This window comes from Petromyzon marinus, chromosome 63, assembly GCF_048934315.1.
Source record: "Petromyzon marinus isolate PM22_M1 ecotype Great Lakes invasive population chromosome 63, UKy_Petmar_22M1.pri1.0, whole genome shotgun sequence".
Lineage (NCBI taxonomy): Eukaryota > Metazoa > Chordata > Hyperoartia > Petromyzontiformes > Petromyzontidae > Petromyzon > Petromyzon marinus.
Window position 1 is genome coordinate 6461020 of NC_133729.1, and position 13883 is coordinate 6474902.

At 51.4% G+C, this 13883-nt stretch overlaps 1 protein-coding gene across 2 annotated transcripts in view; it reads right to left on the reverse strand.

Annotated features, from left to right (window-relative positions):
• The window catches only part of LOC116956075 (alpha-N-acetylgalactosaminide alpha-2,6-sialyltransferase 2-like), a 42933-nt gene extending 35868 nt beyond the window's left edge, over positions 1 to 7065 (reverse strand). The window contains exon 1 of one of the 2 annotated variants that reach the window (XM_032977516.2): positions 6241 to 7065. In XM_032977516.2, the coding sequence (XP_032833407.2) occupies positions 6241 to 6515 (275 nt within the window). In that variant the 5' untranslated portion in view covers positions 6516 to 7065. Of the gene's footprint in view, positions 1 to 496; positions 553 to 6240 lie in introns of those variants that run through there. The other variant, XM_076053912.1, reaches the window with a different exon arrangement.
• Positions 7066 to 13883: the final 6818 nt, after the last annotated feature.

Below are 13883 nucleotides of genomic sequence, written 5' to 3' on the forward strand. Positions count from 1 at the left end.
ACTTGGGGTCGCCGGGTTCGTAGCGCAGCGCGCTTAACCGTTGCACCACCGCTCCCCATAAACAAAGACCAAGATCCCCCGAATAGCCTTAATAGACTTTTGGGGCAAGGGCTGTTAGCAGGTAGCAGCTACAAAGGCCGGCACGGCACACGAGGGGGTGGGTGGCCAGCACCACGCCCGGCCGCCTTTGTCTCCCCAGTGGCGATGTTTACGCATCGCACCAGGTACTCATTTGAGGCCGAGTAGACCTAGAGGAAGCCCAGGACCGGTTCAAATAATCGCCACTGGTGTCGGCCGTGAGCGGGAATCGAACCCGGGTGGCCAGGTTAACAGCGCAGCGCGCTAACCACACACACACAAGCGCGCGGACACGCAACGCACCTTGCACACACGACACGCAGTCTGCAAATAAGTTAGACCACCGCACCTGCCCGGGTCGAAAAAGACACCTCCTAGCACTCGTGAACTCAATAACCCCCTCCCCCACGGAACTCACCGCCAGCTTCCATCACAGCGTGGCAGCGCCCATGAGTGCTATGCACATTCTCGTGGCCAATGGGGGGGGGTGGGGGGCACGTATGCCCCCGGCGGGATATGCGAAGGGGGATGGGTTGGGTTGGGGTGAGGGTTTGTTTCCGCATTGCAGAAGATCCCTCGGTGTCTGCGCATTTCACTCGGAGGGTTTTTTTCCGCTTCAAGCGGCCGATAAGGAGTTGAGACGGGACGGAGCGTGCCGGTGTCTCGAATTGCGAGAGTGTCACCCGCAGAATGGAGGAGGAGGAGGCGGGGGGGTGTTATGATTGCTGCTGGCCCGCTGCCGCGGTGTTAAATCCGAATCGAGCGATTTTGCGGTGGAATTTTCGCGACCAATATCATCGATGAGGCAAGTGTTTTTTTTAGTGGTGGGGGGGGGGGTAGGATCACGTAAAATGAATACATGTGTCGTTAAACTCGCCACCACCAGACACAGCCAACTAGTAAAATGTTGTCACGTGAACAGAAAGTTAGATAGCGTAAGTATATTTATGTGTCGTTAAACCCGCCACCACCCGACACAGCCGATTAGTAAGGTTTGTCACGTAAACAGAACGTGGCCAATTCGTTACGAGTACAGCACAGCGGTGTGTTGGAGAGCAAAGCCACAACATTAAACAATCTGATCACTAAATACTGTGGCTCTGCTCTTCAACACATCGGTAGTGTGGTGGTGGTGGTGGTGAGGGAGCGGTAGTGTGGTGGTGGTAGTGTGGGAGCAGTAGTGTGGTTAGGGAGCGGTAGTGTGGTGGTGGTGGTAGTGAGGGAGCGGTAGTGTGGTGGTGGTGGTGGTGGTGTGGGAGCAGTAGTTTGGTGAGGGAGCGGTAGTGTGGTGGTGGTGGTGTGGGAGCAGTAGTGTGGTGGTGGTGATGGTGTGGGAGCAGTAGTGCGGTGGTGGTGGTGATGGTGGTGTGGGAGCGGTAGTGTGGTGGTGGTGGTGAGGGAGCGGTAGTGTGGTGGTGGTGGTGTGGGAGCGGAAGTGTAGTGGTGATGGTGGTGGTGTGGGAGCAGTAGTGTGGTGAGGGAGCGGTAGTGTGGTGGTGGTGGTGTGGGAGCAGTAGTGTGGTGGTGGTGGTGGTGGTGATGGTGGTGTGGGAGCGGTAGTGTGGTGGTGGTGTGGGAGCAGTAGTGTGGTGGTGGTGATGGTGGTGTGGGAGCGGTAGTGTGGTGGTGGTGGTGTGGGAGCAGTAGTGGTGATGGTAGTGGTGTGGGAGCGGTAGTGTGGTGATGGTGGTGGTGAGGGAGCGGTTGTGTGGTGATGGTGGTGGTGACGATTATCTGAACCGGTCCAGGGCCTCCCCTAGGTCGACTATGCCTCAAATGAGTACATGGTACTGTTTGTGTGTGTGTAAACATCGCCACGAGGGAGACAAAGGCGGCCTGGCGTGGTTGCTGGCCACCCAAACCCTCGCGTGCCGTTCTGACCTTCATCAGGTGCCACCTACTAACAGCACTTGCCCCAACGGTCTGTTAAGGCTGTACGGGGGATCTTTGCCTTTGGTGCTGGTGTCATTGTTGCCACAAGGTTGCAGTTCCATGAAACAGTGAAAACAACAGCGTGGATCCGCCTAAGAGAAACATCGCGCGAGTCGTTCCGACGATTTATTTGTAGAGTTGGGCGGCAGAAGAATGGGTCAGGAGGTGGCGAGCGATGCAAGTGGGAGGAGAGAGATCGAGAGGAAGGCGGAGGAAGAAGTAGTGGGGGGGGGGGGGTGGAGGGGGGCGATGTTGGTGCGGTTCGGACGTGGAGACAGACAGGGCAACGTGGAGAAGGTTTGAAAAGGGCAAGGACCCCCACGCTAGTGGAACACACGCGTGGAAGAAGAAGAAGAAGAGGGAGGAGTGGAGCGTCTCACGAGAGTGACCGACTTGATAGCTCCATTCCAAGGCGGCTATCATCACGACAATCCCCGCCAGCTATTTGGGTTTACACAAGAAAAAAAACATTGGAGCGGCTAAAAAGTGACCGAGTCATGATTCCCCTTTGACCAATAAATATCAAACTATTATATACTTTTGAATAGATATGGATTTTAATTTTAAAAGGAATTTTATTTTAACCCCCCCGATGAGCCAAACTACCCACAGTCGTCTCCTCCATGTAGCCTAACTCCCACACACACTCACCAATATTTTAGGCACCGCAGCCTCAGCAGGGTCATCCTCACTTTGTGCCACGATGTTTTCCTGGCTGAGGGATTTTCCCTGCCCCAGGACCTCACAGAAATGCTCAGCAAATCTGCAAACCTGTTCCTGGGGGTCGGAGATTGGATCACCGTTTTTTCCCCTAATGATGGTAATAGGTGTGGCGCTGCAGATTACTTTTTTGATGGAGTTAAATAGAGATTTGTGATCACGAGCCACTGAGGCAGACTCCATCTCCGCAGCAACCCGCGACCACCACCCATCCTTGCAGTGCCTCATGGCTCTCCGAACCTCCGAGCAAAGGCTGCGGTAAGCCTCCTCATTCTCTGACGTGGGATTCTGTAGCCGATCACAGTGGGCCTGTCGCTTTTTATCAACCATCCTGAACACCTCCTCTGTCAGCCAGGGTCTCTAGGGAGGTCTGCACCGCGTACCCAAAGCAGCCATTGCAGCTGCATGAGTCACAGTCCTAAACCTCGCCCATTTACCCTCGACATCAGGAGGAGTCGGGGACGATGCCAATCCCAGCCGCAAGCGATGATGAAATTCTCGCTTGCAACTTTCATCAGATAACTGAGACCAGGCCACTTTAGGTCGGAATGGGGTCCTGGGTGTACACCCACCACCGGAGTGGAAGAATGGCAGGCGCATCTTACAGATGACTAGTCGATGGTCAGAGGGCAGATCAGCTCCACGGTAGGTCCTGGTGTCAAGGACATGGGCTCGCATCCGCTGGTCCGTCACTATGTAGTCCAGCAGATGTTCTTGCTTGGACCCGGCATGCATCCATGATGTTGTGTGGATGCGCCGATGCCGGAACAGCATGCTGGTAATTACAAGCCCATGGGCTGCACAAAAATCTAGCAGCCTCCTACCGTTGTTATTGAGCTGATCTGGCCCATGCCCTCCAATCACTCCAGACCAGGTGCCAGCATCATGACCAACTCGGGCATTGAAGTCACCCAACATGATGACTCTATCCCGAGGGGCCACTTTAGCCAGTACCTGTGACAGGAGGTCATAGAAGGCATCTGACTCATCAGCTTTGCCTGCATCCCTCCAGGGATGTTCATCTTTGGTGGGGGTATAAGTAACCACGACCACCATTCCTCGCCTCCGGTTGATGGGAACGCGAGCCCAAAGTAGCTTGGGGCTTACAGCTTCCCACACCTCACCGCCACACTCCCACGCCCCCTTCATTCTTTTGTTCAAAAGAAGAGCCACACCCTGTTGTTTGGCAGTCTACTGCCCCGAGTAGAGGACTGTCCACCCCTCATGGTGGCAGGAGCCAGAACCGGTCCACCGGACCTCCTGAATACCACATCCAGGCGGTACCAGTCCAGCTCCCGACAGAGGGGTGGCAGCCTCTCCTCCACAGTGAGCGTTCGAACATTCCACGTGGCCACCCGTAGTGGTTTTTCGTTGTTTCTGGAGGAGCCCCGAGGGTAGATATTCAATCTCCTGGCTCCGCCAATTAGGATTTGGCCAGGAGACGTCATAGACGCCTGGCCCCCTGGGGCCTCCAGCACAAACTTATTAGTTATATACTTAATTCGTGGTTTAGTGGTAATTAATTGAAGGTGGAGGGGTTACCAGCCCCTCGCTCCCGTCCAGAGCCCCCGTTTAGCCCCTGTGGTGGACACAGACGCCATGAGGGGAGGAGCCAATCGAAATTGGACCTCCCCCCACAGCACTGTCCACGACAGAGTTGCCCGTCCAGCACCGCACTCACGCACACACACGCGCACTCACGCACACACACACTCACACACACACTCATGCACACGCACTCACGCACACACTCACGCACTCACGCACGCACTCACGCACACACGCACGCACTCACGCACACACTCACGCACACACGCTCGCACTCACACACACTCACGCACTCACGGACACACTCACGCACACACACACTCACGCACACACACACACTCACGCACGAACACACACGCACACACTCACGCACACACACTCACGCACTCACGGACACACGCACGCACTCACGCACACATGCACGCACTAACGCACACACTCACGCACGCACACACTCACCACTCACGCACGCACGCACACACTCACCACTCACGCACGCACACACACACTCACGCACGCACACACTCACGCACAGATGCACGAACTCACGCACACACTCACACACACACACATCAACGATCCCCCGTGTAGCCGCCTGTAGGGGCAAGTGCTGTTAGCGAGCACCTATGAAGGCCGGCACGGCACACGAGGGGGTGTGTGGCCAGCACCACGCCCGACCGCCTTTGTCTCCCCGGTGGCGATGTTTACACACCGCACCGGGTACTAATTTGAGGCTGAGTCGACCTAGGGGAGACCCAGGACCGCTTCAGATAATCGTCACCGGTGTTGGCCGTGAGCGGGAATCGAACTCGGCTCGCCAGGTTCGTAGCGCAGCGTAGCGCTAACCGCTACACCACCGCTCTCTCACGCACACATACGCACGCAAAAAAAACTACTCGATTTTTAAACATTAAGTTTAACATGTTTAGTTGTAACAGTATTCTTTGTTTGATTGATTGAACTGTCTGTTTCGTATGTAGATTATTCTTGTTTTAGGTGTCGTTTTCGTATAAGCCGCCGTTGGGTTCCAACCTAAATCGCGAAACCTTTTTACCGTGTTTGCCTTTCACCTGCCTTTCTTGTGCCAATAATAAAATCAAAGTCCACCGATCTAGGAGCTCTGTTGTCAGAGGCGATATGGCCACACGTATGTCTGTACTGCATGCTGAACTTTTTTTCGCACCGTACGTAGCCAACCGTGCTCAGCGCAGGTGCGTTGGAAGGACAACGCCACTAAACACAGAAGCAGTTCTGAATAAACGGGTCTCTATGTGAGTCTATAGGTGTATGTGCGAGTCTAAGGGTCTCTGTATGAGCCTATAGGTCTCTGTATGAGTCTATGGGTCAATATGTAAGTCTATGGGTATCGTTGTGGGTCTATGGGTCTCTATGTGAGTCTATGGGTCTCTGTGTGGGTCTATGGGTCTCTGTGTGGGTCTATGGATCTCTGTGTGGGTCTATGGGTCAATATGTGAGTCTATGGGTCTCTGTGTGGGTCTATGGGTCTCTGTGTGGGTCTATGGGTTTCTGTGTATTTGTGTGTAGGTGCTCGCAAACAGCACTTGCCCTAAAAGTTTGGTCAGGCTATACGGGGGATCTTTGTCTTTGTGTGTAGGTGCTCGATAACAGCACTTGCCTCAACAGTTTGTTAAGGGGGGGGGGGGAGCTCTTCATCTGTGTGTAGATTATACGAACCGGTCCTGGGCCTCCCCAAGGTCGACTCAGCCTCAAATGAGTACCTGGTGCGGTGTGTAAAACATCGCCCACTGCGGAGACAAAGGCGGCCGGGCGTGCTTGCTTGCCACCTACGCCCGCCCCGTGCCGGCGATCGGGCCTTCATTGGTGCCACTCGAGAACAGCGCTTCCACCCCAACCTTCTGTTGGAGGCTTTACTGAGAGGTGGGCGGACGTGGTTGGTGGTGGTGGTGGTGGTGAATCTTTGTCATCGTAGCAGCCACCTACCTGCAGGCGGATCTCTGATCGTGACCCAGCTCGCTCTGGGTGTAGTCGCGGCTGATGCTGCCGAGCATGAAGGTAGCCACGAACGCCACGGCGAGGAAGAGTACCCGGGTGAGCCTCAGCACGGCGGAACTCCCGCCAGGACGTCTCGCTGCGGCCGGATTCATCGCGCCGATAGTCCCCAACAAATGTTTTACAAAAAATATTTTAGACGATGATGATGACGCTGGCGCCGTCGCGTTCTTGAGTCGGATAGGTCCAGAGTTCAGCTCGCTCATAAAATGGGTTTGTGCGTGACCCCCCCCTCCTACCCACGTTGCTGCATTAAGTAAGGTAAGTGTTGCTCCGGCGCGTGTGTGTGTAGTGGTGGTGGTGGTGCTGGTTGGTTGTAGGTGTGTGGTGGTGCTGGTGCTGGTTGGTTGTAGGTGTGTGTGTGTAGTGGTGGTTGGTTGTGGTTGTAGGTGTGTGTGTGGTGGTGGTTGGTTGTAGGTGTGTGTGTGTGGTGGTTGGTTGGTTATAGGTGTGTGTGTAGTGGTGGTGCTGGTTGGTTGTAGGTGTGTGTGTGTAGTGGTGGTTGGTTGTGGTTGTAGGTGTGTGTGTAGTGGTGGTTGGTTGTAGGTGTGTGTGTGTGTGGTGGTTGATTGGTTATAGGTGTGTGTGTAGTGGTGGTGGTTGGTTGTAGGTGTATGTGTGGTGGTGGTGGTGCTGGTTGGTTGTAGGTGTGTGTGTAGTGGTGGTGGTTGGTTGTAGGTGTATGTGTGGTGGTGCTGGTTGGTTGGTTGTAGGTGTGTGTAGTGGTGCTGGTTGGTTGGTTGTAGGTGTGTGTAGTGGTGGTGGTTGGTTGGTTGTAGGTGTGTGTGTGTGGTGGTGGTGCTGGTTGGTTGTAGGTGTGTGTGCGTGTGTGTGGTGTGGGGGGGTGTGATTAGCCGAAGGACAGACACTCAAAACTGCCCGAGATCATTTGCAAAGCCCCCTCTGCACCCACCTCCCCGAACAAAAAAACACATTCGCTGGCCGCTGGGCTAGGATGGTGCGTGGTGACCGAGGTGAACGAGAGGTGGTGTGGGAGAGACGGGGAACGACAGTCTCCTGCGTGCGTCCCGTGTCACGACACCACCACCACCACCACCCCGCCCTACCCCCCACTATCCCCCCCACCACCACCACCACCACAGGCATCGCACGCACCGCGACGTCATACAGGGTCGGTGGGTGGGTGGGGAGTGTGGAGAGGGCGTGAGATGACACGGGAGATGGGATATTAGGACGAGGCGGAGACAACGGCAGTCGAGCGTCTAAGCCGCGTGAAAAAATAAAACAAGATAAAGGCGAAGACCCTGCAATTGCTCGCGTCACGCCGACCGCTGCCGGTGGTCGGCCGCGGTGCAGTTAGTCGAGAGAACGTCGCAGGCTCGGCCAAGATGGAAGGAGTTCGAGACACAGTCCCGGTGCGTTGATAGTGGTGCGCTCGGAGGCGTATCATTGGGTACACGGCGATTCGGTGGGGGGGGGGGCAGGGCCCCGCGCTTTGAGGGGCGGCGGGGGGGAGGTCCTTGGAGGAGGCCCACTGTGGAATTTGCCCCGGCCCTCGCAACCCCCCTCCCTCGACCCTATGGACGGCCCTGGGCGCACAAAGAACGAAAACGCAATTCCTCGATGACAATGACCTTTAAAAAAAACAAAGAGACCATTCTGAAGAATAATAACACGTACAATAATTTGTTGGCGCCTTGCCCCGCACACCTCCCAATTAGCACGGCTGGCTATGTACGGTGCGAAAGAAGTTCAACACACGTGCACAGACACACGGGGCCACAAACTACGATTGTGTTGATAGCGCGTCACTATCGGCGCGTTATTGTCACGCGTAAAGCAGCATGGAGTGATCATAAAGTGCCCGACATTCCGATGTTTTCATTTCGTCCGCCGCCCCTCTCTCTCTTATCACTGCCATTAATGTAGCGGCCTCTCGTGGCTGGCTGGAGTCTCACGCCTACCCGTTGCAAGCGGCGAAAATAATTGTCCTGCAAGCAATTGTTGACTGCGCCGTGGTGTGGCGATCGCATCGGTGTAGCGGTGAGCGCGCTGCGCTACGGACCGAGTTCGAATTCCCGCTCACGACCCACAACAGTGGCGAATGTTTTGAGCGTGGTCCTGCGCCTCCCCTAGGTCTACTCAGCCTCAGACAGGTACTTGGTGTGCTGCGTAAACTAAACTCTTTGTTTCTGTTCAACGTTACCCGGTAAGACCCGCCGAGCTTGATATAGTTCCTTTTCAGAAGCGACCTGGCCACAAAATGACATCTCAACAATTTGGCTTATCGCGTGGGGATTTATCACAGCCAAGCACTCTGAAAACGCGTGATTAAAAAAATGTGGAGGGGGGAAAACACGGAGGCCCCGTCGAAAAATCCACGCGACCACGGGGAGAGAAGCGTGCAAAATCCAAACATACAGCAGGCGTCAGGGTCGGAATCGAACCCACGATCTCCTGTATATCTGGCGAGGGAGTTAACATCTCCTAGCCACCGTGATGATGATGAGAGAGAGACACACGCACACTCCAAATATATAGCAGATCGAACCTTCGTCCTCCTGTTTAACACGTAGGCTTTCGCGACCAATATCGTCCATAATACAGGGGGGGGGGTTGTTTTGCGTTAGATCGCGTTCTAACCGCGATCTAACCCAAACTACCTGTACCACGAGCTCCTGCATACTAGGCGAGGAAGTTAACATCTTGCGACACGGGAGACAAAGGTGGTGCTGGCCAGCCCCTCCTGTGCCGTGCCGGCCTTCTTAGAGTGCTACTCGCTCAACGACACTTAACCCAAAAATGTGCTAAGCCTATACGGGGGATCATTGTCTTTGTGTACGATACAGGCGCAGCCTCGCTTGGAGATTCCTCACATTCCACGAGCGGTCTTTCCTGTTCTCTCGGTTGCCCGGAGCAGCAGTGCCCATCTCTGAGCAGATCTCCGAGCAGATAATTAAACAAAACAGTCTCAGTAGTTGTCACCCGTCTGAACTTCTCTTTTCTGGTCAATGCGCAAATGGGTACCCGGTTAGTGTAACACGTGGTAGGCTGTCGCGACCAATATCATCCATAATGGAGGTTTATTTGGCCAACTGGTAAGGGTTGTCACGTAAACAGAACATGCAAATTCGTCACTAGTACAGCAGACCGGTGTGTTGGAGAGCCAAGTCACAACATTTACAATCTGAGTACAACGTTCTGCCAGTAATTTCAACTAGCTTCAGCGACAGTCCTTCATCAGACTGTCACCTTGCCACAATAAGTAGCTTAATCAGGCTGTCACCTGGCCACAAAATGACAAGGTGATTTTGATCAACAAAAGGAAGGAGCAGAAATGGGCTCTCATTTGTTTCCTGTGATAGCGAATTTGTACATGGAAGATTTTGAAACAAAAGCAATAGCTTCAAGCACACTAAAACCATCTGCTTGGTTTAGATATGTGGACGACACATTGGTGGTCTGGCCAAACGGTAGAGATACACTGAACGCATTTCTAAATCATCTCAACTCGCAAAACCCATCCATCCAGTTCACCATGGAAGTGGAAGCTGACAGAACTCTACCATTTCAGGATAATCTGCTCGTTCGGGGTCTAAATGGTAAAATAACACAGAGTTACATCATGGGGCCTCCTTTGCCAGTACCAAAATATGATGATAGGGTTTTCCCATTTTTTTGGCAACAAAACAGCTGTGTTGAGATGTTAAAATACCAACTTAAACCTTTTACGAGGAATCGTGACTGCATTTTGGCGTCCTCTGGTCTAACATCGTTTGAGACGAGGCTCAAAAGAAAGCTGTCTCTGGTGCGGACCAATCAGTTTCAAAGACAATGCCACATATATTATCACAGTATGATTTTTTTTCATTCTGACCACAAGCATTGTGGTTAATGCAGACATGATTCCTTGTAAAAGGTTTCAGTTTGGTGTTTTAACATCTTAACACGGCTGTTTTGTTGCCTGAAAAAAAGGGGAAACCCCTATTATCATAACACACAGTGTTTACCGAAAAAAAACACATACTGAAGCCTATCTGAATGCAGTCACACCATCACCCTGCACAGAAATCTGCTCTTATAAAGACGCTCATTCATTGAGCTAAGAAAGTGTCAGATGGTGACAGTCTGAGAAGTGAAATTCAACATGTGAAAGAAGCGCTGCAAATGAACGGTTACAATGATGCACAAATCAACAGGGCATTGAATGCCAAAACAAATAACACGAGCATTGAAACTGCCCAAGTAATTAAAAACGATGAAAATACCGTACATTGCGGGAGTAACTGACAAACTAGCCAGATGTTTGGAAAAACAAAACATCCGAGTCAGATTTGCCACGGTACATAAAATACAGAAATTAATATCTGGTAAAAAAAAAATGCATTACCGAAGCTATCAACAGAAGGTGTGTACAGGATTAACTGCACGTGTGGCAAATGTTATGTTGGGCAAACAGGACGAATGATCAGCACGAGACTAAAAGAACATCAGAGAAATATTAATTTATCCCAAACACAACTGTCAGGAGTAGCAGAACACGCGTGCCAACAAGGACACTCGATTGATTTTGATAATGTTGAAGTTCTGTGCAAAACTAGCTACCACTGGCCAAGACTAATTAGATAATCTATCGAAATGGAAATAAATAAATAACTAGACTTTCACCGTTCGGATAGCTACCGCCTTAGTGCTGCGTGGAAGCGAATCATCAAATAATACACTATTTGAATGCATGCCTATATAGGGCAGCGTGCTTCAACAGGGATAACCGTTGGTAGGGCTATTTTAGTAAACAATAGACAGGAAGGACAAGTTCAAAGGGCTTGCATAATGCACATGCAAAATGTGCGTTGACTCATTAATCCCACCCCCCCTCCCCACGTGGCCCAAGAGTGCAGAAGTGTGGCCAACACATCCACGCCTCCATATACGGAACGAAACAGGTGGACTTCTCCGCAAATCTGGCTGTCGCCTGTAATTACTGGCGAAACATCGTACTCAGATTGTAAATGTTGTGGCTCGGCTCTCCAACACACTGGTGTGCTGTACTAGTATACTACACTATACACTACTATACACTACACTATAAACTACACTATTCACTAGTGCTGTACTAGTATACTACACTATACACTACTATAAACTACACTATAAACTACACTATACACTACACACTACTGCTGTACTAGTATATTACACTATACACTACCCTACACACTAGTACTGTACTAGTATACTACACTATACACTACACTATACACTACACTACACACTAGTGCTGTACTAGTATACTACACTATACACTACACTATAAACTACACACTAGTGCTGTACTAGTATACTACACTATACACTACACACTAGTGCTGTACTAGTATACTACACTATATAGTACTATACTAGTATACTACACTATACACTACACTATACACTACATTACACACTAGTGCTGTACTAGTATACTACACTACACTATAAACTACACACTAGTGCTGTACTAGTATACTACACTATACACTACACTATACACTACACACTAGTGCTGTACTAGTATACTACACTATACACTACACTATACACTAGTGTTGTACTAGTATACTACACTATACACTACACTATACACGAGACACTAGTGCTGTACTAGTGACGAATTGCCCACGTTCGGTTTACGCGACAACCCTTACTAGTTGGCTGTGTCGGGTGGTGGCGGGTTTTAACGACACATTTATATATTTACCCAATCTAACCCCAAAAAAACCCTCTATTATGGAGGTACCCGGGTGATATTTCTGCGTGAGTACAAGCTGTGGAGCGGTGGCGCAGTAGGTTAGCGCATTTTTTTTCTTTAATTTTAAATAAACCACGATTGTGTAACAAACAAACAAACAAAAGCATTACTGGTAACCGCAGACAAAAACCCGGAAGAAAAAAAAACTGCTACCGGTTTTCCGCACCTAAACTTGAAACCAAACAAAGGGACCGTGATGGGTTCACCACCTCGCGATGTGCCAACACGAGGTGGGACAGGGTGGGCTGAGTGGTGCAGGAAGACGAAGGTAGTGGGGAAGGAAAAGGAGAGGAGCCTGGGGACGAGTCGCATTGGGACGCCTGGTCGCTTGCTCACCGCAGTGATCGCTGCGACCTCTGCCCGCTGGATGTTGCTGCAATGCCCTCTGCTGCCCACGAGGCAACCCTCCGCGCGGTGGCGGCCCACCCACCCCACCCACCCCACCCACCCAGTGGTGGCACCTCTCACCCACACAGCAGTCACTGGGGACCTTCTGCTGCGATCGGCAGCCGTGCTCAGGTGGAAACATCTTTGCGGGAGGATCGTGCAGATGCGGCGATCTTCGAGCACTCCCCAACATCGTTTTGATTTTTTACTTTGGATCTAAAGGACCCTGGGCAATGGCAATCGACCACAATGTTGTTTGAACGCCACGTGGGGAAAAAAAAAATACGGCTAGGTCCTGAAATTTCCATTTTAATTGTCACAGATTTTAAATCTGTATTCTATGCCGTGTACGTTCTGGTAGCCTTACTCGTGACCCTTACCTCAACAAAGACACCGCGTCGTGCGGCGCTTTCAGGCGCGCTTCTGCGGCCGTCTGGAACGCTCTTCCTGCCGATATTCGTACGCCACTGGTTCTATGCACTTTTAAATCATTTCGATTGACAAACTCATTTCTTTAGAACTGCTAAGCTTGTCGTCTTCCCCCCCCCCCACCGCACCTCCGACAAGCACGGTTTGCTATGTACGGTGCATGAAGAAGTTCAACGTACATACATGCGTGTGCATACGCCGAGTCGCGAATTAGCCAACGCGGTGTCGTGTGTGTGTGTGCATCTGTAGCACAGGTATCGACGAGGCTTCCTCTGGCCTGACACCGTTTGAGACGAGGCTCAAAAGAAAGCTGTCTCCGGTGTGGACCAATCAGTTTCCAAGGACAACGCCACATATATTATCAGAGCGTGGTATTTGTTTGGCACTCCGACCACACAGGCGTTGCGGTTAATTCAGACGTGATTCCTTGTAAAAGGTTTCAGTTTGGTGTTTTAACATCTGAACACAACTGTTTTGTTGCCAGATAAAAGGGAAAAAAACCTATTATCATATTTTGGTACTGGTAAAGGAGGTCCCTTAATGTTTTTTTTACTTTTTTCAGATAAGTGACCGCTGAGCCTTGCAACTGATTTTTCAGAAGCGATCTGGCCACAAATTACAGATGAACGAAGTGGCTTATCACGTGGAAATGTATAGCAGCCAATTATTCTAAACCGCATGTTCATTATACACTTGGAGCGGGGGGTGGGGGGAGGTGGAACGGAGGACCCGGAGAAAAATCCACGTGACCACGGGGAGAGAGACACGCAAACTCCAAATATACAGCGGGCGTCAGGGTCGGGATCGAGCACGCGTCCTCCTGCATACCTAGCGAGGTAGTTAACATCTCTCTAATCGTGGCACCCAAACAAAAACCATCAACAGTTACCCACCCCCTCCCCCGCTATAGCCAAAGCTATAAATTGGGGGGCACCCCCCTTGACAACCACGATGACGTTGGTTTTCAACAACACAGTAAAATAACAACAACAACAAGAAGCAAACA